The sequence below is a fragment of the Patella vulgata genome, chromosome 6 (assembly GCF_932274485.2).
Source record: "Patella vulgata chromosome 6, xgPatVulg1.2, whole genome shotgun sequence".
NCBI lineage: Eukaryota > Metazoa > Mollusca > Gastropoda > Patellidae > Patella > Patella vulgata.
Genome location: NC_065884.2, coordinates 29,955,134 through 29,978,106, shown reverse-complemented (window position 1 = coordinate 29,978,106; position 22,973 = coordinate 29,955,134). Strand labels below are relative to the sequence as shown.

Sequence of the window (22,973 nt, the reverse complement as noted above, 5' to 3'; positions counted from 1 at the left end):
GCTATAACTGTGAATCCTCAACTCAATATCCCAGCATATCCAATTCCACTCCCGGATGACGTTTTCAGGAAGCTATAAGTTTACGAAACTCGACCTCAAATGTGCTTACCAACAGTTACTCCTTGATAAAGACAGTCAACAATACGTCACAATCAACACGCTATCGTTACAAGAGGTTACCCTTTTGCATTGCATCATCTCCAAGCATTTTCCAGAGAACTATGGATATAATACCCCAAGGCATAGATAATATCATCTGCATCCAACGATTTCTGGAGCCAACGACAGACACCATATCGTTAATGTAGAAGCGATATTTCAACGTCTCTCAAAATATGGTTTCTACTGAAATTAGAAAAATGCAAGTTCCTTCAAGATTCAGTCATCTACATGGGTTTCGTCATATCCAAAGATGGAATCTCACCTAGAGATGAGATAAAGGCAATCCGCGATGCTTCTGTTCCCGAGAATACTACTGAACTGAGAAGTCCATACCTTCATTGAGTAGTATAGTTCATCCTCTTAATCGATTGCTTCAGGGAGGCAGGGCATATTAACTGTCAGAAAGCATTCTCATCTGCAAGGAAGCCTTATCGTTCTCATATGCACTGGCACACTTCAATCCGAAGCTTCCTCTAATCCTTGAGTGTGATGCAAGTCAGTATGGTATTGGGGCTGTCATTTCACAGAGATTTCTAGATGGCAGCAAACGACCGATAGCTTATGCCTCAAGAACTCTCAACGGTGCAAAGAAAAACTACAGTCACATCGAGAAGGAGGCTTAAGCCATTATCTTTGGCATAACCAAGATCTATATGTGCCTTTTCGCCAAGCGGTTTATCCTGTACGCCAATCATAAGCCTCTTCTGAAAATCTTGGCCCCAGACAGTCCGACGCCAGTACTTGCTGCCGCCAGAATCCACAGATGGTCACTTTACTCTGATCCTACACGCACGACATTAAGTATAAGAAATTCGACGAGATAGTGAACGCTGATGCATTATCTAGATTTACGCGTCCTAAGACATCAGATCACTCTACCGAAGAAACATCTATGCAAGTTCGCCAAGATTGGACAAAATGCCGATTACTCCTGTTCACATAGGAAATTCCACACGAGTCGACAAAACCCTTTCCAGTGTCCTTCGTCTTACTCAAGTTGGCTGGCCGGAAAAATGTCCAGATCCCGAATACTTTCAGCCATACTTTCATCGCAAACATGAACTCTCTATAGAAAAAAGATGTTTATTATGGGGACTCCGAATAATCATACCTCCAGCTATACAAGCCAAAATCCTTGACGAACTTCACAATGCCCATCTTGGGGTAGTTAAAATGTAAAGCCGAGCCAGAAGCTATGTATGATGGCCTAACATAGCCTTAGATGTTGAACGTATTTCTAGAGATTGTCAGCAATGTATACAAATACGAAATAATCTAGCTAAGGCCCTATTAACACCGTGGACATGGCCCTCCAGACCATGTCAACGTATCCACATTGATTTTGCTACTTACGAAGGTCAACATTTCCTGATATTGGTCGATGCTCACTCTAAGTGGCCTGAGATTTATGGTCCAATGAGAACAACTAATGCTCAAGCAACTATTGACGCCTTACGAAGCATTTTCGGCAGATACGGATTACCCGAGCAAATAGTGTCCGACAACGGACCTCCTTTCCACTCAACTGAGTATACATCATTTCTACGGAAAAATGGTATTCAGAGTACCTATGTACCTAGTGACAGTTTCCCTTTTATTGTGTTTATTATGTTTATGCTTTTCAGGAGACATTTGATGTTGGAGAGAGGTGTTGTGTAGTGGATCCGTATTATCTCTACTCAATATAGTTACGCCCCTTATCTGATATGTTACAATGTCATGGCGGTTATAATAAAAATCAAAATCATCACGCCCAATGTTAGTGTTGTATGAATCCAAATACACAACATCATTAAATGGCGATCGTAATTTAATCCGTTAACATCTGAGCCATCCGATAGTCTAGAAAGTTGATTATAGGCTTGGCATGTGAATAAATGTCTAAATAATAATTTGTATAACATTTGAAGCCTGTAATAGGCAGGTTTAGCTCTTACATAATGCATTTTAAGTCTTTTAATAATGGACAGTTTATTAATAATGGACAGATAGTTTGTTTCAGAATGGGTAGTTAGCTGGCAATGTTGTGTACACGTATAAGCCCACATATCAGTGTTGGCGCATGATGTCGCCACCCTGTCCGTCAATCTGTCAACAATTGGTTTGTGAACGCTACCGTTTTGAAGGATTCTTTTCAAATTAGGTTTGAAGCATCGTGATTACAGGATGGCGAATCCTATCGGTATTCAACATATTATGCCCCCTTTTCCGAAACCTTGTGCACTCGATAGAGGCTACGATGATGTTTATAATCCACTTGATTTGATATATACTTTTGCTGTTTATTACGTGAAATATCAATGTGTTGTGTGTCTTGTCCACCGGTTTATCTTATGAGTGTGTGTTTATATGCGGTGCAGTCCTTCTGAATTTAATATTAGATCATTTAGAGGCTTGCTGGGTTTAATTAGCTAACTACGGTATTAACTAATTGTATAATTAGCATAAATAAATTACACTTTTAGAACGATGTCTTTTAAGTTCTATGTGACTTTTTTTTATGTTATCATGAAACACTAAAATATAAAGATAATAAACAAATCACAAGTTTCAAGAAACCAATCTTTCACGATGGAGAACAATAATGACTTCATAAATTCACTAAACTTTTTAATGCCCTCTGAGCTAACCATGTCTTCTTTTATATTCGGAAAATTATGTTAGTATTATAAAACATTATATTTATATAAAAAAACAAAAAAAACCCAATTAGTATCAGAAATAATTCATATTACATGCAGAGTTTTACCCTAGTCATGTGTAAATACCTGCGCGTCTGTGATATATTTTTTTTGAAGAAAATACGTCCAATTCATACAAACTATAGAAGTACGTGAATGGCAACATAAATGTACTTGTAAAAGTAAATATAACAATCTGAGATTAGAACACAGATCCTATTTCGTTTCGTTTTTTATAGTTCAAAATTTCGTTTTATTTGTCTGTACTACACTAGGATCTGGAAGAATTGTTATATAACCTGCGTTCTGGATGGGTTTTCTCGGTACAGGTACTGGAAAAAAACGCCTATTGTAATTACCATCTATTAATCCTTGGACTATATTATAATTGAGTATATTGCTATATAGACGGAACAATCCACTGGGCCTACCGTATGCCAGAATTGCAAACTTAATTTCAATTAGTCAGTTAGGCCTAAATTAGATTACCATGCAACAAAAATGAATTCTGAGAAACCACGTGTGTGGTTGTGTCAGATGAGAAGACGAACCAAAAATGATTGGTTTAATAAGTGGATTTATTTCTTTGTTTGTCGCTTAACTTGTCGCCGAGGTGAGCACATTACACGATTTGTTGCCGATGAAGCGACGGATAGGACGTTCATATCAAACGTCATTGGCAACGGAAAATCGCTAGCCATCGAGTTCTCACACTAGGCGAGTTTTTGATTTTTCATCGTCGGCGACCGAAATCGACTATGTCGTCGCGCAGTGTGCGCCAGGCTTATGGAAAACGGCGTCTAGTCGTATAGGCTATTTCTCGAACTTCACGATCTTACAGAAAACACTCGAACCATTTCATTAGTTTTATTTACAAATATATTATAAATCCCACAAATATAATTCCTAGAACAATATTATATCAGCATACATTGTATTAGTATATAATACCGGCATATTTAAATATAGACTACTAACAACCATTTTTTCTTCCCTCGATTTGACTATAGTTTAAAGGTTTACCCTTAATATATACACAGCATATATACTCGGTGTTTTTGAGATTCTAACATTTCATTTGACATAAATCAGGACAAATAAAAAAACCCAATACCCCCACCCCCAAAAAACAAAAAAAAAAACAAAAAAAAAAAACATCAGAAAACAAACAAAATATACAATATTTTAAACCGAAGATGAAGTTATAAGACATCAGAAAAGTGCAGTCTTATTTTTACCATAGCCAAAAAAATTCGACTAAGTCTGAAGCCCTATTTTTGTAGTCAAACTGATCTGGGACACTTCATTTTAGGAAACTGATTAAGAAAGGGATGACACTAGCCGTTGACATTAGCTGTGATAATATTAGTGGCGCACTGAAAGGAATGGGTACAAATCAATGATTTCAAAAGCAGTTATACGAATTCTAAATAGTAGCTTAAGTGCATCAAATCTGACCTTGAGATTTCATCTTTTAACAGCCAAACTAGTTTGTTAACCCACTCGACTTTCGGTCCCTTTCGACCTCTTTCTATGGATTCTGTTGTTAGTATAACCAGGAACCCGCTGTCCACAGGTGAAAAATAATTCAACGTCGCTTGATCCCTATTTAAAATGTCTAGGGGTCGGTTGTTCAAAGCTCTGTTAACTTATAAAGACTCGCATGGTGTTAACAGTTTGTTATCTTTCACGGAGAGAAAGTCTGTTGCAGGAAGCCCCGTTATCTTTAACATGTTAACTTGCCGTTATATTTAACGACGGCGTTGAGCCCCGTTATCGGTTTAGCGATGGCATGAGTCGGCTATCTATACCCTTAGCTATAGAATACCAGTGTAGTTTTCTATAAAAGTCTATAGAACATTCTACGGAGTTTGTTTTCTGTAGGATGAAATTATATAGTATTTTACAGAATTTTGGGAGCCTGCAGGAAATGATCTACAGTTTCTAGGGCGCATATCCTATACTTTTTCCAACAGATTTATGGTAAAATTTCTATCGGAAAATACTATAGTATTCTATAGATTTTTAACAGTGTTTTCTGTAGGACATTTTACAGTTATCTTGTTGTATTTAATCAAATTTTGTGAACAGACTTCACAGTTGTCCCACTTTCTTCAGATTCTTGTTGATACTAACTTCTATGAAGTTATATTACATGCACATTGAATTTAAAAAAAATAACTTTAATCAGGCCGTTAGCTAACTTGACTTTCCAGTAAAATATATTTAACAACAATTAACCAAACGACACGTTTAACGGGTCGTTAAAATAACTGAGTTTTGAACAACCTGCCCCAGGTATATATCCCGTTGTATTTTATTAATTTTTGATGACAACTGTATGTAAGCAAAGTACAAGTTATACACACAGTGAATCTTTAGTAAGATATACAAATGAGTAGGATGCACAATGAATAATATAATACAAACTTAATGTATGAAAGACAACTGGTTCGGAATGTGTCCGAAGTAACGTTTTCTCGTGGGTTAATCAAAATAGTTTTCTTTGGCATTTATAACAACCCCATATTTGTATGGCAAAAACAGAACGCAATACAAAGCAGACTAACAATGAGCAATGTACTCCCACCGTTTCGTATAGCATTACCAGGATCAGCATTGTCAGAATCATCTAACTTTAAACATTTATCACAGCAGTAAAATTTCGTTGTTGTACCACAATTATCATACTTGCTAAAGTCAAGCAGATTGCAAGTATCGGCATATAAGTCCCCATATTCACAGCCTGAAAAAAAGGAAATTATTTACTAATATCAAAGATTGATTAGCTCACATAGTGCTGTCGGATGTTCGAGTTAATATTGCATATTAGATCCAGTACACAGCTCCAATGGGTACTTAGAAGCCAAAGCTCCATAGCAAGGCTACCATGGGATTATGTGCCACTGCCAGTCAACAATAATATGGACACCAACACAGACTCTATTAACACACTGTACACGTTTGGTAGTTTGTTGAAAAATGTGAAATTATGTCTATAAATGTGTTTATCTCACGAGGAAAAAAACCAGTGTTAAAGGAATATAAGAGATTTATGCTATGAGAACTATTGGAAATTTTCGATTTCAGTCCCCTTGTTACTTTAAAATATCAGACAGTAATCGAAGACATTACATACTTACCTTTTTTCTTATCGTCTGCGACAAAATGGCAAGATTTACAACACAAGCGTTTAACATCCTCATTATAACACGAGACCTTTTTGTTTTTAGCTATATATTCATTGCAAGATAGTCCCCCAATACCCGCCGTATCATTACACGGTGATACCGGTTGCTCTTTCAACTTAGCACAACTTTCACAACATTGCTGTTTACTCTGTGTACCACATGCCGCAAAACTAGTAAAATCAACAGAAGAACAGGAAGCCTCTCGGTCACCATATTCACAACCTACACAAAAAAGACAAAAAGTGGCATATTATAATATATTCAAAATGACCCCAGGCTCAACTAGCTATCGGAAATCTGATTTACTCCAATCTAAACACAAAGCACGAGCGAGAGTCCGCTATTTTCTTCAAAACCTATATATGTGTGAAACTAGTACGGGATCTGGGAAAGGTTTGTCAGATTTTTCGCGCAATCCTTCCGATATAACCTTACAGTCAAAATGATATAGGATTTTACGTCCTACTATTCTGCAAACTGGGCTAATAAAAACGGTCATACGCCATGCATTGTGGTATGGGAATTCCAACTTCCAAGGGATATTTTACGTGCACGTCGCTCCATCCGAACGAATGACTAGGTCAGGCTCTCCGTCCTGCACCGCTGACAACGGGAAACTACGCCGAAAAATCCTGATGAACTTTCACGGCCAACACCAGGATCGAACCCGCGATCTCCAGAGTAGCAAACAAGCGTCTTACTCACTTAGCCACCGTTAATCCCACGCCTGATATCACTTCTCATTTATTTTGGATATTTGAAAAGGTAACAATACTTTTGTGGTAGGCTTTCTTTTGTATATTTCAAATATGACTTTTCCTTTAAAAATAAATGATCAAATGCTGTGTATGATTCTGGTGTGACTTAGATAGATACGCAGTTCTACACATGAAACTTTCTTAATTCAATACTTTTCATTTTACACATGCCAAATCGGTCTGATCCTTTTAAAATTAAGATTCCAATTCTAATAAAGATTAATAAATAGAACAAAAAACATACCTGGTTGAGAAATAACTTTATACGCTGTACAAGTCTGACAGCAAGTTGTTACAACATTACTCAAATAACAACTAGCTTTACCATTCTTGGTTATATACACAGCACACGTCATACCATCAATGTCGTTATTATCCACACAAGGCGTATCAGTCATCATTGTTGGTGTCGATGGTGTCGTATCAGTCGCACATGTTTTACAGCACGCATCTGTGTACGTCCCGCCTCCTTCTACTGGTTTGCCACAAGAACTGATGTCACAGACTTCAGGTTTATCACCATATTCACAATCTATTTTTATATAAAAGTTAAAATAAAATATAAATCAGTCTAATTAAAATATTGCTAACATTTGTTGCCGAATCAAGGGGAAATATGCTATCTAAACGTGAACTGGGCATACAGGGAGTTAAATGTTAGTAGTCGGGTATTTCCAGCATAAAAGGGTCATATGTTCGACCCTTAAACTGTTTTGTTTCTGAAGGTATTATATTTCTAATGACGATGAAAAATAGAATTATAGAAATAAATTACATATTAAACCAACAATATAAATCAGCACGTCTTACAATTAGAGAGATGTATCATTCGTAATGGCCCTAGTCATATTATTTGTTTTATTATATATAGTGTATATTTTTCAACAACAATAATTTGCAATATCTAATGTTTTTCGAAACATATATCTTCATCTCGGTATAATTGATAATGTATTTATGAGCTCGACGAATTTTAGCACCACACACAACCAAATACACAAGACACACCTACAGGCATGGCACAATATACCACAAACAACAAACGCACATATATCAGTAAATTTGATTTGGACTGAAAACGAAAATTGTCGATTTATTGTTTCTTTGTCTTTGTTGAACATTTTTTCGTCTATAGAGAAAGTCAGTGTTGAGATATAACCCTTTTTTGTGTTCCAAAACTTGAATCCTGACTTTTCGATTTAAATCAACAAATTCGAGTGAATTACTTACCAAGTATATTTTCTTTACGTTGTCTACATGATGCACAGCATGCCTCCTTAGTTTTTGGTTCATAACACTGACGACTCCCTCGGTCTTGTAAGTATTCAGAACAGGTTTTTCCATTAACGCTAGGAACATCCGTGCAACTTGGTGTAATTGAGGTAGTTGTTGTGGTCGTGGTAGAAGTTATGTCAGTGGTTATTCCCTCACACGTACCACAGCAATCTACGTCATAGAGCATGTCGCTATTTTCTAATTTTTTTCCACATCTATTAACATTACAATCTTTGGCCTTATCCCCATACAAGCAATCTGTCGAGTTAAAAAAATATCTTGATAAGATTTGATATGATATATAATATAACAGGATATGATATAATATGATAACAAATACCATATAAATATTATAACTACCCCGTGTCATGTACAAGCCTGGGATTGAAACCACAACACTTTACTCAACGTTATTGTTGGAATTAACTTCCTCTTCGGAACAGCATAGATTACCTGAATTATTGGTCTTCACTTGTGCACAGGTTTCACAGCAACTGTCAGCATATCCTTTGTAACAATAACCATTAAAAGTTGTTTTGATATCATTACAAGTTACTGATTCTTTTGCGTTAGGTACCGTGCCATCATGGTCTCCATATATACACCCAGCTGAAACATTCAAAAAATATTTGATCAGTGCCCGTAATTGTCTTTAAAATAAAGTATATTCCATCTATCCCATAAACAAATTTATAGTTTAACGAGGATCTGGAAATCACAATCAACAGTTGAAATGCTGTAATCAGGCCCGTTTCTAGCGGGTGGGGGGGGGGGAAAGGGGGCCAGCTCCCCCCCCCCCCACCGCACCCCTTGAAAAAATCGGCGCCCCCAATGATCGCCGGAAGCGCCTTTTCCATTGGATGCAATACAAAGCCAACGACCAACGTGCCTATATCAGCGTGGGCCCCCCATAAAGCCGAGTGACATTGGTTGGGCGTACACGACGAGATTGGTGGGGGACCACCTCGCCAAACATGTAGTTATATATGAGGGGCCCCAAACTGGTGAGGCGCCTCATAATGAATCACAATGAATCACACGATTGACACCACAACTTGATTTATGGGGCGCCCAGAACGGCGTGATCTGTGTGGGGTGCCTTATCCCGGGGGGGCGTTCATGATGACATGATTGGATTGGTGGGGCACCTTATAATGATAATATATGATGGCGGGCCGCACATAATGCATAATGGTTGGGCGCCCACGACTTGATCAATGGGTGCCTAAAACGGCATGATTGGTTGGGTGCCTCATCCCGGAGGGGCGCCCATAATGTCGAGATTGGTGGGCCGCCGACGACGAGATCATGGGCGCCCATAATATAATTGGCAGGGCACCCATAATGCCCAGTGAGATTGGTTAGGCGCCCACGAATGAATTCGTATTTCTTCCTTTAAATTTTTAGGATGTTCATATCAAAATATCATAATACGCCAATATCGCAAATTCAGCCTTAAAGTTTAACCCTATTTTCCTAAATTCGCGAACTTTACGAGGCTTCGCTACTATAATGGCAGTTAATAGTATGACTTTACGAGATTAATTCTTATTCAAGGGCACAATTAAACAAAACGCACCAAATATCTTCTTAGATTCTTAAAATAATTTGCCCAAACTTAACACGAAAGTAATATGACTTTGTTAGGTTCATGGTTATTATTTTAAAGACGAAAAAAACATCAAAATTAATTCTTAACCCTCTTATTTGTAAAATCATGTGAGGTCGGAGTACTGTGTTCTTGTGACTGCCATGTTAATGAAGCTTTTCTAGTTAAAATATTAAGAACTAGAAAATTTAGGGTTAAGGCTTTAAGCCCTCATCACACCAAACAAGTTCTCAAAAAAACGCCTTATAGCGTCCTAGAAAATAATAAAACGGATTGTGGTCGGGGTAGATTGTGTAAATAATATCTATAATACGATCCCAGTTCGTTCATAGACAATCCTCGATACATCCATCTTGTTCAAACCCATTCCGTAGTCAGTTTAAACCCGTTCGTAACTAGTTCTACCTCATTCCCAGTAAGTCCGCAACTGGTTTTCACTAACTTGTAACCCGGCCACCCCGTTCAGAGACAGTTAAATTTGTCCTCATCTATTTCTTAGTGCGTGTGAACGCGCTTCTATTGCTTGTACAACCCCATTCCCGTTCAACACTTCGAGCTGTGCAGAACAAGATATTCTAATATAGTACTATAGTTGCCTCCTTTGTTTCATTATGCACCCAAAGAATGTGGCAAAAGGACACTAGTACTACACGAAGCATCCCAAGCTCCAGCTCTTGTGATGGCAAACCAGATAAGGCCCAAGATACCGAGCCTCCTGAACTTGCCTATGGAGTCTGCAGATGGACAGCAGCAGAATTCCCTGAAGCAAACCAAGACTCACATCCATCTAAATGTTAATTAATGCCCGACCACTTCACGTTGTAGCACATCGCTTTTAGGATCGAAGTACGGCAATTCTGTTGATAGTACGACAATTCCGTTCATAGACATCCTTCTCGTTTTAAGTACATGTACGTTGTCACTCCGTCTAATTGCAGGACGGAGAACATTTAGAGCCCCCTTCGCGTCCAAACCAGTCCTATCCCGTCCATGGAGTCCTTAAACAGACCGTAAACAGCTGCTACTACGTTTACTCCGTTCGCACAAAGTCTGAGCCCGTTTGCCAACAGTTTTAGAACTAGTTTGGTGTGCTGGGTGATTTACCTACGCTACTTACAGAACAGTTGAGCAATGCTTATCTACCTGAACTTCGGTAAAGTGTGTAATTGATTGTGCCTTATCAGGAAAACGTGGTGTGATACAACCGACAATACAAAATACTATTGGATGCCAATATCACATATTGGTATGCCAGCCTAAAATACAGAGGCTACAGCGGGTTCAAGCTTTCTAGAGACTATGTTACACTTCATTAATGTGTGTGTGTTTTTGACCGATAAAATATTTCACACATATATTATTTTTTAGAATAATATCGGATTTGGCGTTTTCATGTAACAAGTGCAAATGGATATGTGCCATACAACATGGCTATTGGAAGGGTTCTTTAAAATGACCAACTGCATTGTACATACCTGCTCGATCTGGGGCACGTATATTTGCTACACATTCACCTTGAATACACCACTGTAAATTATATAAAAATACCCCCCTTAAAAACACCAAGTTACGATTTCATGTCATTTCTTTCAATCCGTTAGATTAATAAATTCTACTATTAGAAGATGAAGGGAATTTCTGCTTGAAATTTTTACTTTATTTCTAGTACTATACATCTGTTTTATTGATTATACGTAGCCATAATTACATACCTTTTTATCTCCACAAGAAGTACCTTGAGCTGGTATTATACCTCGACATAATGTACCAGTTACATGACAAAACATCTTTCTACATATATCAGTCTCATTACCAAAAATTCTATCCTAAAATATAAAAAAAAACCGAAAACATATTATGTCAGAAATTACGGTACAACATAATGTGTCAGCTATGTGAACTCCAAAAAACAAAGTTATAATTATCAGGTGTAAACTTAATCTGCCCGGTATACAATATCCGTCAGTACTGGAACGATATTTTGAACCGGCGGTTTAGAAGACGAGGTCTACTGGGTAGAGGATGACTTAAATATTCTTTATCTATCATATAGATAAAATATATGTTACCGTCAGTATACATATAAGATGATATGTACAATGTATGTCAGGGTCACACATCCTATTAATAAGTATGATTGTCCAAATATTAACCCTGGAATTTTGTTGAGTATAGTTATATATTAAATCTTTTTTACAATGTACAGTTTTCTAAGATGTGAGATGCAGGAAAGAAAACGTATTATAATATGATCGCAACAAAAAATAATTGGAGTCAAACATGGAGCATTCCGGAGAAAATGGGGCACACTTTGTTCAACGTGAATTCCCACGGCAATTTAACCAATCAACAGATCTTTATTTCAATAAGAAGTAGTAGACTTACACGGCATACATAAGAATCAGCGGAGAAAATGTGACGACACTGTTCATCAGGACCATACAACTGACCAGCAAGCTCATTAGTAATATTAGGTATACCAGTCTGGCTTATTGATTTAGTAACACAGTCTTGTGTGTCCCTGGATAAGAAGAAAAAAAAGATTGTTACGAAAGAACAAAATCAGACGTGCCCAGTGACGAGTAGCAACAGGTGTTTGGAAATAGCAAGCATACCATGCCTCTTCCACGAAGCCGTCCATGGTTTTACAATCAGCTTGTCTTCTGGTACTACTTCAATATTTGGTATTATTGTCTTAATAACTAAGAACATATCTAAGAAGTGGCAACATACTTACGAATTATTTACAAGTTCTGATAAGAAGGCTTTAAAGGAATCTTTAGAACAAGAAGAAAATTTCCATGGGTTAAGAGCAGTTTCTGCTGTTTCATTATATGTTCTAGGTGACATTATATATCTTTCCAGTGCTTTACACGGGTTCCCACTTCCATCATGCTCAGCGTTTGTCCTGAAGAAATATAAAACATCTGTTTGACCACACAGTAATATTTATATATGTCACTAGAATTATTTTGATTTTCAAGGTTTCTTTTGTTTATGGTTTAGAATAAAAAACCAAAAAAAACCCAACTATTTTTTGGTATTGTTAAAGCCAGTACTGTGTCAAATCCAACAAATTCTATTCTTTTAGATCTTGGGAGCTTTTGGAACAAACATTCCAATGTCTGCGTGTACGCCCATTTTTGTTTACAATAACCCTTAATTTCTGAACATTTAATTTTTTGCAATTAAAGAATAAAGGTTAAATTGTCGTTTACCTAATAATACGTAGACGTGTTTTATTTAAGTAAAATCCTTACCCGTGTCCCAATTCGTGTGTAGCTGTAACAATACTCTGGTATCCACCTCGGTCTTCTACCACAGACACACTGGTGCCGTCTGTTTTACACAAGGTACCGACAGAAGCTAACCCGGCTGTAAACTCTTCATTGCCAGTACTATATAAATCATATCTGTAATATAAATATTAAAGTGACATGCCTTTGAGGTTATTTAGGCCATCGTTTCGAAAATAAAAGCGAAAATAAATAAATATGATGATAAAAACAAGGGATGTCGAGTAACTCAGTTAGTCGAGGCACAACACTCAGATCCATGACCATTTCTTGGGAACAGGGTTTGACGATGGTTTCTGATAGAAGGGACCCTACCTAAGATACTTGGGGTTTTCTACCTCTGAAAACTACTGGCTAACTTCAGGAGAACCGAAAATCCAAGATGCGACAATAATTGAGCGTGACAAACAGTGTTGGCGAAATGACCCGGATTATAGATCATTTTGTAGGTTTTGTTGGTCACCAGACTCATTTTGGACAGTTTCCAATTCATCTCACAAACAGTTGATCCAATATGGCGGCTAAAATCCAAAATGAATAAAGAAATTGGCGCAAAAAGTATTCTTTAAATACAAATAGCAACATACTTATGTGATAGGTCGTTTCAGGGGTTGTGGGGACGAGAAACACGAATTGCCATTGCCAAGCTGATGACCTAATTTGAAAGGAGATAACATACAAAAATTAAGCATTTTTGCGACTACAGACCCATGTAATAATAACAACCATAAATTGTTCCAGGCATCCATGAATCTACAATATGGTTCTGAAATTAGCTGCAATCCATCGTGAGTTATAAGAGAATCAAGAAGTCCACAATGTCTAAATATGTCCCTTCATGGTGTCAATGTTGGCGACGTAAAGACGTTTGATCATGCCTGGGCCGTTATATGCTTTCACTGCCAATCCAATATTCAGGTGTAGGACCTGCTTTTGAGACATGCGACAAAAGAAACATTTTAAATATATATGTAAAATCAGACGAAATAAACCTTTTATAACAAATATTATAACAAAGATAATTTCAAATTTCAACAAATTTTATTTTGATTCCCCTCCGGGTTTGGATTCACCATGAAACGGATAATTGCCCCCTCCCATCCTTCTCCATGCACGCCTCTGGATAATGTCCCACCCTTTTCTTGTGAACGCATTATTGAAAAGTACCACTCAATCAACATACCTACCAAATTTTGTTGAACCCCTTTATATGGTTCACGGAGAATCCAAACTTTGCCCTATCAAGGCGCCTTTGTACCAAAAACTATCGGATCAAGCAATTTCATTCGAATAAATCTAAACAACCGCAAACAAAGTAACATTCATACCAATATTTATCATCTTAGGGTGATCCTTATCACATTTCAGAGATATCTATTCGGCCATTATGAAAATTTTGTACGATTTGACCCTTAAATGTGTTGGGAGTTTAGTGCCTATACCCTTTTAAAATACTATAAATTCCCCAATTCCAAAGCGGTCGCTAAGATTAGAAAACTATTAAGTGACTTGTAAACATACAATTTGCAGCGTGTATCACGCGTATACCACTAGATGATTCAAAATACTGAGACTTTTGACACATCTCATACGATAAAATACATTATCATCTACTGCATTATACTGTATTATGATAGCTGTAAATGAAGGGTAAGATTCATGGATGACTGAAACAATTTATGGTTGTTATTATTACATGTGTATACCTGTATCGGGAAAATGCTCAATTTTTGTATGTTATTTCTATTCCCATTATTCCCATAAGGTTGGAAATGGAATATTCGTTTCTCGTGTCTTCCAAAACTCCCTAAACTACATATCATCTGTGTATATTGTTATTGGTATTGAAAGAATATATTTCACGCCAATTGCTGCCGACATATTGGTATTCACAATTAAATAAGTGAGTCTTCAAGAATGATTTAAAGGACTCTAATTTTCTGGCTTCCTTTAATATTGCTAGGAGTTTATTCCATTAGATGGGTGCTGCCACTGAAAAAGCCCTATCACCACAGGACACTTTCAAAGTTTGTGTTTTGATGTTGATCGAGTTGTTCTTTCTCCGCTTTTGATTTGTAGAACATCGCTCAGATAGTCAGGAACTAAACCATGGATGATGCACTTGTAAGTGAGTAGGATTATTTACAATTGAATACGCCTGTTTATGGGCAGCCAGTGAAGGGATTTGAGCACAGGTGTAATATGGTCGTGGGGTTTTGATCTGGTGATTACACGTGCAGCAGTGTTTTGTATCTTTTGTAATGAGCGAAGAGAAGAAGCTGGAATTGCAATAGTCCAATCTAGATGTGATTAAAGAGTTCACCAAAAATTTAGTTGAATCTGTATTTAAGTATTTCCGTACACGGCCAATGTTGAACAGCTGAAAGTTATATGCCTTCGATACCGCTGCAACCTGTTTGGACATATCCATGGTAGTGTTAACCATAACACCCAATTTCTAGCAGATTGAACGGGGCTAATGTGATCACTTCCAACACGAATGGGGTGCCTATCTAATGATTAAACACATGATTTTGAGCCAATGGTCATGTACTCTGTTTTGTCAGAATTCAGTTTAAGAAAGTTTGCAGTGCTCTCAATGCAGTGTTCCAATTGCTGTTGTTTGTATGGAATATCAAACTACAAATATCTTCACTGGGGTCCCTTCTATTAGAAACAATCACCAAACCTTGTTCCCCGAGAAATGATTACGGATCAGGGAGTTGTGCCCTGACTAGCCAGTAACTTTCCATCATTTTGCTGTAGTGAGTTTTTGAGGTGCCATTGTTAAAATACATACAGTTACCACGATTTAAAACTTGCGCTGTAGGTCTGTTACATGCTACACTGGCACCTTTTCTGGCATATATTATGGATGACAGAATGCGGTAAAAGTTTCATTTCACTTTCGCACATACTTATTTACGTAAAAAAAAAATTCTTGAGCACATAAACATTCGGGTGTTGCCATATTTCTTCTTGTTGTATTTTATCCATCTTTTTTTTTTTTATTAAATCCGAGAATTGATTTACCTATTTGTTTTCTGTTTCATTTCATTACTAGTTTTGTTAATTCTCTGTGATGGTTTTCAAACATCCTACCTAACTTTTTATTATTAGGCTTTCAGACTTTTGGATGAAAGACTATTGTTTTTACAACCGCGTTGCCTATTTCTCCATGATCGGAAGCATATATCGATCTGGTACCAAATTTCTATCGGGAAATCATGTAGTGGTGACTTGATAAACTATATTTGAAACTTCTGGGCAGACCAAAAGTGGCCGAATTTTGAACTGTGGCCAGAAATTAAAAATTGGCCGTGGTTTCGTCAATTCTTTACCTATTTTCGAACAAATGACATTTTTGTAAACCCTGAATCTTTTCCGAGACAATGGCTATCTCACATTTTTCAATTTTAAACATTCACCTATGGCTTTTATCGTTCGAAATTTGAAAACACGTTGTTTACGAGACAATTTTTGATATTTTTCAAAATTTTTAAATTTGACCTACATTTTTGGATACCTGAAGTCCACCCAATTCCAATAATATAAGTTTCATTTAGAGTTATTGCCCTTTATTTTTCGAATTTTTTCGAATCTTCTGCCCATTTTATAACCCTTATATTTTTTTAAAAGGGATTAATCGATGTTTTTTGAAACTCCTGAAACATAAAGCCATGTGATCAGATAAAGCAATTCCAACAACGATCCGTAAACCGGAAGTACCGGTAGTCGAAATAATGTCCGATATTTTGAAAAAAAACCCGCAAAAAATGGATGCTTTTGGGAAAAACGCGATTTCTCCGTCCGATATTATTATTATTGTTACAGCATATTTATAGTGCACCCTTTCATATAACATGTTCAGGGGCACTTTACAAAGTGACAATGTAAATCACACATAAACAACAAGATTATGGGCATGTTAACGATTGTATACAGAGTCAGTTAAAAGCCTGATTAAATAAATGTGTTTTAAGTTGTTTTTTAAAAGAATACAGAGATGTACAACATCTTAAACTAAATGGTAGATTATTCCATAAAACAGGTGCTTGATAACTAAAAGAGCGCTGACCATAGGAGACTAGTTGAACAGTTTTGGGCTTTAAAAGTAGTTTATCTGATGTACGTAATGTTCGGCCAGGTGTATAAAGTTCTAAAAGATCTGAGAGGTAAACAGGAGCTAAATTATTTAAACATTTAAAAGTAAGTAATAAAATCTTAAAATCAATTCGATATTTAACAGGTAACCAGTGTAAATTATATAAAACAGGAGTTATGTGGTCACATTTCTTAGTTAAAGTAACAAGTCTAGCCGCAGTATTCTGTACTTTTTGTAATTTATCTATAAGCTTTAAAGGTAAACCAACTAAAAGTGAATTAAAGTTATCTAATCGAGAAGTGACCAGAGAATTAACAAGTGACTTAGTGGCCTCTACAGTTACACATTTACGTATTTTACCTATATTTCTAATATTAAAATAGCACAATTTACAAATATTATTTACTTGAGCTCCCATAAGCATAAAACTATCAAAGATAGCGCCAATATTACGAGCAGAATAAGATGAAAATATATCACAATTACCAATTACAACAGGGGGGTTATCTTGTGCAGATTTACTTAATTGATGCCTTGAGCCTAATAACAAATATTCGGTTTTATCATCATTCAATTTTAGAAAGTTCTTTGACATCCATTTTCTAATTTCACTAATACAGTTCTCAAGTTGCAATTTTGGTAAATTGAAAGAAGATGGACAATTAAACGAATTAAGGTATCATTACGTGGTCCGATTCCAGTAATATAAGTTTCATTCAGAGTTATCGCCCTTTATTTTTCGAATTTTCTGCCCATTTCAAAACCCTTTTATTTTTTTAAAAGGGTTAATCGATGTTAATCCTGGAACATAAAGCCATATGGTCGGACCGTTGGATAAAGCAATTCCAACAATGATCCCTAAACCGGAAGTAGTCGAAATAATGTCCGTTATTTTGAAAAAAAACCCCGCAAAAATGGATGCTTTTGGGAGAAACGCGATTTCTCCATCCGATATCAACGGATTAAACGAATTAAGGTATCGTTACGTGGCCCCCGATGAATGGTCTATCGTATTATATACCCCATTCATACAGATATCGTGATCAGGAACCGAACCATGGCACGCCTATATCTCGAAAACTGGTCAGCGATTTTCTTAAACTTTCTCTATCGATAGACCCTCTATTATTTTTTTTTTATCTGAAAATGCTCTTCTAGTTTTCTTTTGTTTTAAAAATTGTTCAATGGATGTTTCTGAAACTTCTGGTACAGGAAGTTAAGTTCCAATACCACTTGTTAAATCTATCCCAACAATGATCTGTAAACCGGATGTAGTCGAAAAAATATCCGATATTTAAAAAAAAAAAAACACCCCAAAAAACGGTAAAAAAATAGATACTCTTGCGAAAATCGTGATTTCTCCGTCGGGTGTCACTGAATCAAAACAACTAAAGTATCGGTTGGTAGCTCGATGAATGGGCTTTTGTATGACACTTCCTGTCTGATTCCTGAAAGCCGGTTCAGTGCTGCTTTCAGGTCTAGTTATTATTATTATTCTGTTTATAGACCAATAATTTGATCTTTTCTTTCCCTTATTGATTTTAATGTATATTATATAGGTTTACTATTTTACTTGCAAAACTAAGCAACTTGACTCTCCTTCTTTTCCACGTGAGGGGGGTTGGATGGCTGAATGGTTAGCGTGCGCGCGCTGTATCATAAAGTCTGTCATTGAGTCGACTGGCGTGGTTTCGAATCCCCGGTTGAACGTGACAAGGAGTGGAGTCGCCTGTCCAACCTCGTGGGTTTTCTCCGGGTACTCCGGCTTCCTCCCACTGCTAAAGACCCCTATGCGCAAGCGAATTATTGAAATAAAATTAAACCATATTTTAGTCCCGAAATGACCTAGTTTGTGTCGAGTGGACGTTAAACCCCATTTCTCTCTCTCTCTTTTCCACTTGATATAAAAATGTTATGCACTGTTCATATCTATCACTTACCCGGTAAATAGCATGACATGATCATAATTGCCAACAGTATTTGTATTAGATTGAATCCAACTAGTTAAATTAGTTAAAACATGTTCAGCATTTACAGTTTCTACGCCATTTCTTATCTCCTTTATGCCATCTGTAAATGGACGTTCAATCTGCAAATAAATAGACAGTAATACTGTATACTACTCTAAGTAGTCCATAGCTTCGACCTTTAATACACACTTAGGTGAGTCTAAAGTTATATTAATTTTGATATGAAACAGAAATGGTTACAGTCTTGGAGAAAGAGATAGTCACATTTCAGATAGTAAGAAGAATTATACTTTTCTGAAGGTTGATAAGTGTTTGTAAAGTACATAAGTATATGATGAATATTTACAATATAATTATATACCGACCTCATGAATGGTTATAGATATCGGTCTAACAACCACGTTTAAATCTGGTTTCATAGATTGGTATCTCAAATTTATCTGCAAGAACAAAATTATAGACATACATGCTACTTTATATTCCTTGTCACCTAAATAGTCAAAATGTACATTACAGTTTAGCAACATATAATAGACTATTCTTACCCCACTGATGACGTGCGTAAAATATTTCTTTACGACGGCTCTTGCTTCTTCATCATTTTTCGATCTGTCTTGCCACCTAGAAAGAAAATGCAGTTATATATTGGTTCATCTTTTTCGCAACCGAAAAAGCATAACTTAAACCAAAAATTGAAACCAATCCAAATTTTAAAAAGAAAAACTTTTTTTTTGAAGGCAACCTTTTATCGTTTCTTTAAAAAGGAATTTTTTTTTATACAACTGCCTGAAATTATTCTAAGAAACTATAGACTGATGCTATTATTTCTCTAAAATGTATTAAATGAGGGCTTTATCATAGACTTTCCTATTTATCAGGATCATCTAAAGCACAAATCCATATGTACGCAATATCATCTTAATCTTTTATTACCGGCCATGATTTTAAAATGTTAGCTTGAATGAAGCTATTATTAACAACAAGTGCATTTCTATTAAAGAGTTCCTAAAATTAATGTCTTATCCCTCGTTGTGATTTATTTGGATGATCACCACAAAAAGACACCACGCTCATGAAACGACTCGGCCTCATCTTCAGTATTGTAAGACTTCGTTTACGATGAGATTGCACAATTACTCAAATAAAAGGGTTGTCACTTAGCCTCATTCAACACTGATACCTAACAAGTGAATCATTAAAATTAAGCTGTTATAAATATTAGAAGAGTCTAGCGTCAAGTGTTGACAGATGTCTAAAGTGTGGCTAGAAGCCTTATAGGCTATTTCAAACAGTCTTTATTCTAGACGGTATTAAGGAAGACCCTCGATTAAATCTTTCTCACATAGAAACTTTATATGAAAGTCTCTGTAATGGATTTATTTAAATGTGATTATGTATTGCTCATCATTGCCTTGCTAATGATATGATATCACTACAAATTTTATTTATAAGATAATCAAATTATGATGAGTTTGATCAACCAATGACACCCCCCCCCCCCGCCACAACAAACACATGCGCTTTCATCACTTATAATAATTAAAAGAATGTACCAGGTGATTATATTCATTTCAATATTGTGATATATACGCAATATACTTTTAACATCTTACCCCTGGCTAGCTCGTTGACATTACCCCACTATTAGGACGTAAAACGTACTACGATGTTTGTTTTATAATCCTTAGAAGATATTCGCATTGCATGCTACAGCAGGAGTTTGTCCTACATTAAATTTAAGTCCGGCCCACACCGCCACGACTTGCCCAGACTCTACCCGACGCAACGTCTTGTCTCAGATAATCAGTGCAGTGTGGACAGTCCCACGACCACGATTCAATCGATTTCGTCGCGTCGTGGCCCGACTGAGCATGTTCAGTCGTAGTCGGATGCAGTTGGTTGCAGTCGTAACCCATTTTGTTTGTGTGGACACTCACACGACACGATCAATTGTCTTACTGTTGTTTAGCCAATCAGAGAGTAGTATTTAGTCATGTGACTGTGCAGGTCATGTGCTCCTTGTTTTCCCGGGAAAATTCAAGATGGCAGATTTTTGGACGGAAGAGAGGGAAGTGGCGTAACTCACGACGCATAATCTGTGAGAGTCGGGCCTGTGTGGACTGGTACCGTCGTAGGTAAGTGAAGTTAAGACGCGACCCGATTTTTTTTTACAACTACCCAAGACGCCGAGTCTCGTCGTGTTGTGTGTAGTCGTAGCGGTATGGACCGGGCTTTACTTGAACTACTCTACTTTTACTACAGTGACACAAAGAAACAAAGATTCTAAAACTAAGAGTCGACAATAAAATACTTTGGTCACAGGTCTAAAGCCCAGCCCATACCGCTACGACTACACACAACCCGACAGGACTCAGCGTCTTAGATAGGTGTAAAAAAAATCGGGTCGCGTCTTTACTTCACTTGCCTACGACGGTACCAGTCCACACAGGCCCGACTCTCACAGATTATGCGTCGTGAGTTACGCCACTTCCCTCTAGCGAGTGATTCCAAAAGTAAACCGGAAGCATAAAAGTGACATTATATTTTGCCAAGATGCCGCTGAAGTTGACTCCTCGAAAAATCTGTCATCCTGAATTTTCGCGGGAAAACAAGGAGCACATGAACTGCACAGTCACATGACTAAATGCTACTCTGCAACTGCAGACATGCTCAGTCGGGCCGACGGGCCACGACGCGATGAAAATCGATTGAATCGTGGTCGTGGGGCTGTCCACACTGCACTGATTATCTGAGACAAGACGTTTCGTTGAGTAGAGTCTGGGCAAGTCGTGGCGGTGTGGGCCGGACTTTAGAGTGTCATTAGAGATCTAACAATGAGGTCACGGGTCTAACTGTAGGATTAGGGATGTAACAACAACAGTAACGTTACAGTGTGATTAGAGATTAAACAATGTGTTAGATATGTGGGTTTCATTTTCTTGCGCCTCTAATGTTACTCCAATAACAGCTTTTTTATTTAGCTGATATGACCACATGGGTTGTGCAATGTTTTGAATTAAATATTTACTCCGTGTAGTCATTAGCATGCACGTAAAAGATGAAAAATAAGCCGAAACGCAAGTTTCCCTCTTAGCGCACTGCGTAGAGTGTGTCCGTCATCGTTAGACCGATTGATGCAGAAAAGTTTGACGTTAACCCTATTTCATTCCATTTTAAAACATACAGTATATGATGTTCATTATTTATATAAAATTAAAATACATAAAATAACCGTACGCTTTAAACCCTTCTTTGTCTACATGTACCGATATATCAATAACGATTGGTGGTAATGTTGCAGTTTCTCTTTTAATTCTCTTTTGTTTGGAAGAAGGTGCATTGAAGTTATCGTCTGAAAAATAAATATAGCCTCTGTCGTAAAAACCCCCAAATCAAACACATAATAACATCGAGATCGATAGAGAGAGAGAGAGAGAGAGAGAGTGATGTCCATTCAACACTTTAAATCCAGATTCGTCATTTTAGCGCTATAGAATCACTTCTAATTTTGTTTATTGTGAAAGATGAATGTCGGTCCAAAAACTGTTCAGTATTTACAAAGATATAATATGTAGAATTGAAATTTCATTGTTCCATGCTGCTCGCTATGCAATAAATCAGTCGCTATTTTGTTGTTCGCGAAAAATTAATTTTTTAAAAAAAAAATCCGATTGAATCAAAGCCAGGACTTTATCTATCGTTGGTATTTTGATTTTAGTTTCGTAATCAAATGTTAATTAATCAATCTGAGTTACATATTAGCGTGGATTTTGAATTATCACACATTTAATTTTTGTTTCTAGGCGAGATACGTAACTTAAAGACTTCATATTCAGAACTACAACATAAATTTGACAGACAGCTATGTGAATTTCTTTCATTCCATATCGATTATTTATCTATTTCTTTCATTCAATGTCGATTAT

General features: G+C 36.8%; 1 protein-coding gene and 1 long non-coding RNA gene across 2 annotated transcripts in view; one reads left to right on the top strand and one right to left on the bottom strand.

The window, feature by feature from the left end:
- Positions 1–22,973, top strand: part of LOC126823881 (uncharacterized) — a 74,415-nt gene that overhangs the window by 50,101 nt on the left and 1,341 nt on the right. The gene's annotated exons all lie outside the window — the stretch shown is intronic.
- The window catches only part of LOC126823880 (uncharacterized), a 44,440-nt gene continuing 25,161 nt past the window's right edge, over positions 3,695–22,973 (bottom strand). The window contains exons 5-18 of the mRNA XM_050552928.1: positions 22,285–22,399; positions 19,593–19,668; positions 19,413–19,487; positions 19,018–19,166; positions 12,937–13,089; positions 12,414–12,584; positions 12,062–12,197; positions 11,389–11,502; positions 11,152–11,203; positions 8,521–8,676; positions 8,023–8,325; positions 7,037–7,324; positions 5,987–6,256; positions 3,695–5,589 (exon numbers count right to left, since the gene is read on the bottom strand). Coding sequence (XP_050408885.1) covers positions 5,357–5,589; positions 5,987–6,256; positions 7,037–7,324; positions 8,023–8,325; positions 8,521–8,676; positions 11,152–11,203; positions 11,389–11,502; positions 12,062–12,197; positions 12,414–12,584; positions 12,937–13,089; positions 19,018–19,166; positions 19,413–19,487; positions 19,593–19,668; positions 22,285–22,399 — 2,291 coding nt within the window. The 3' untranslated portion in view covers positions 3,695–5,356. The remainder of the gene's footprint in view (positions 5,590–5,986; positions 6,257–7,036; positions 7,325–8,022; positions 8,326–8,520; positions 8,677–11,151; positions 11,204–11,388; positions 11,503–12,061; positions 12,198–12,413; positions 12,585–12,936; positions 13,090–19,017; positions 19,167–19,412; positions 19,488–19,592; positions 19,669–22,284; positions 22,400–22,973) is intronic.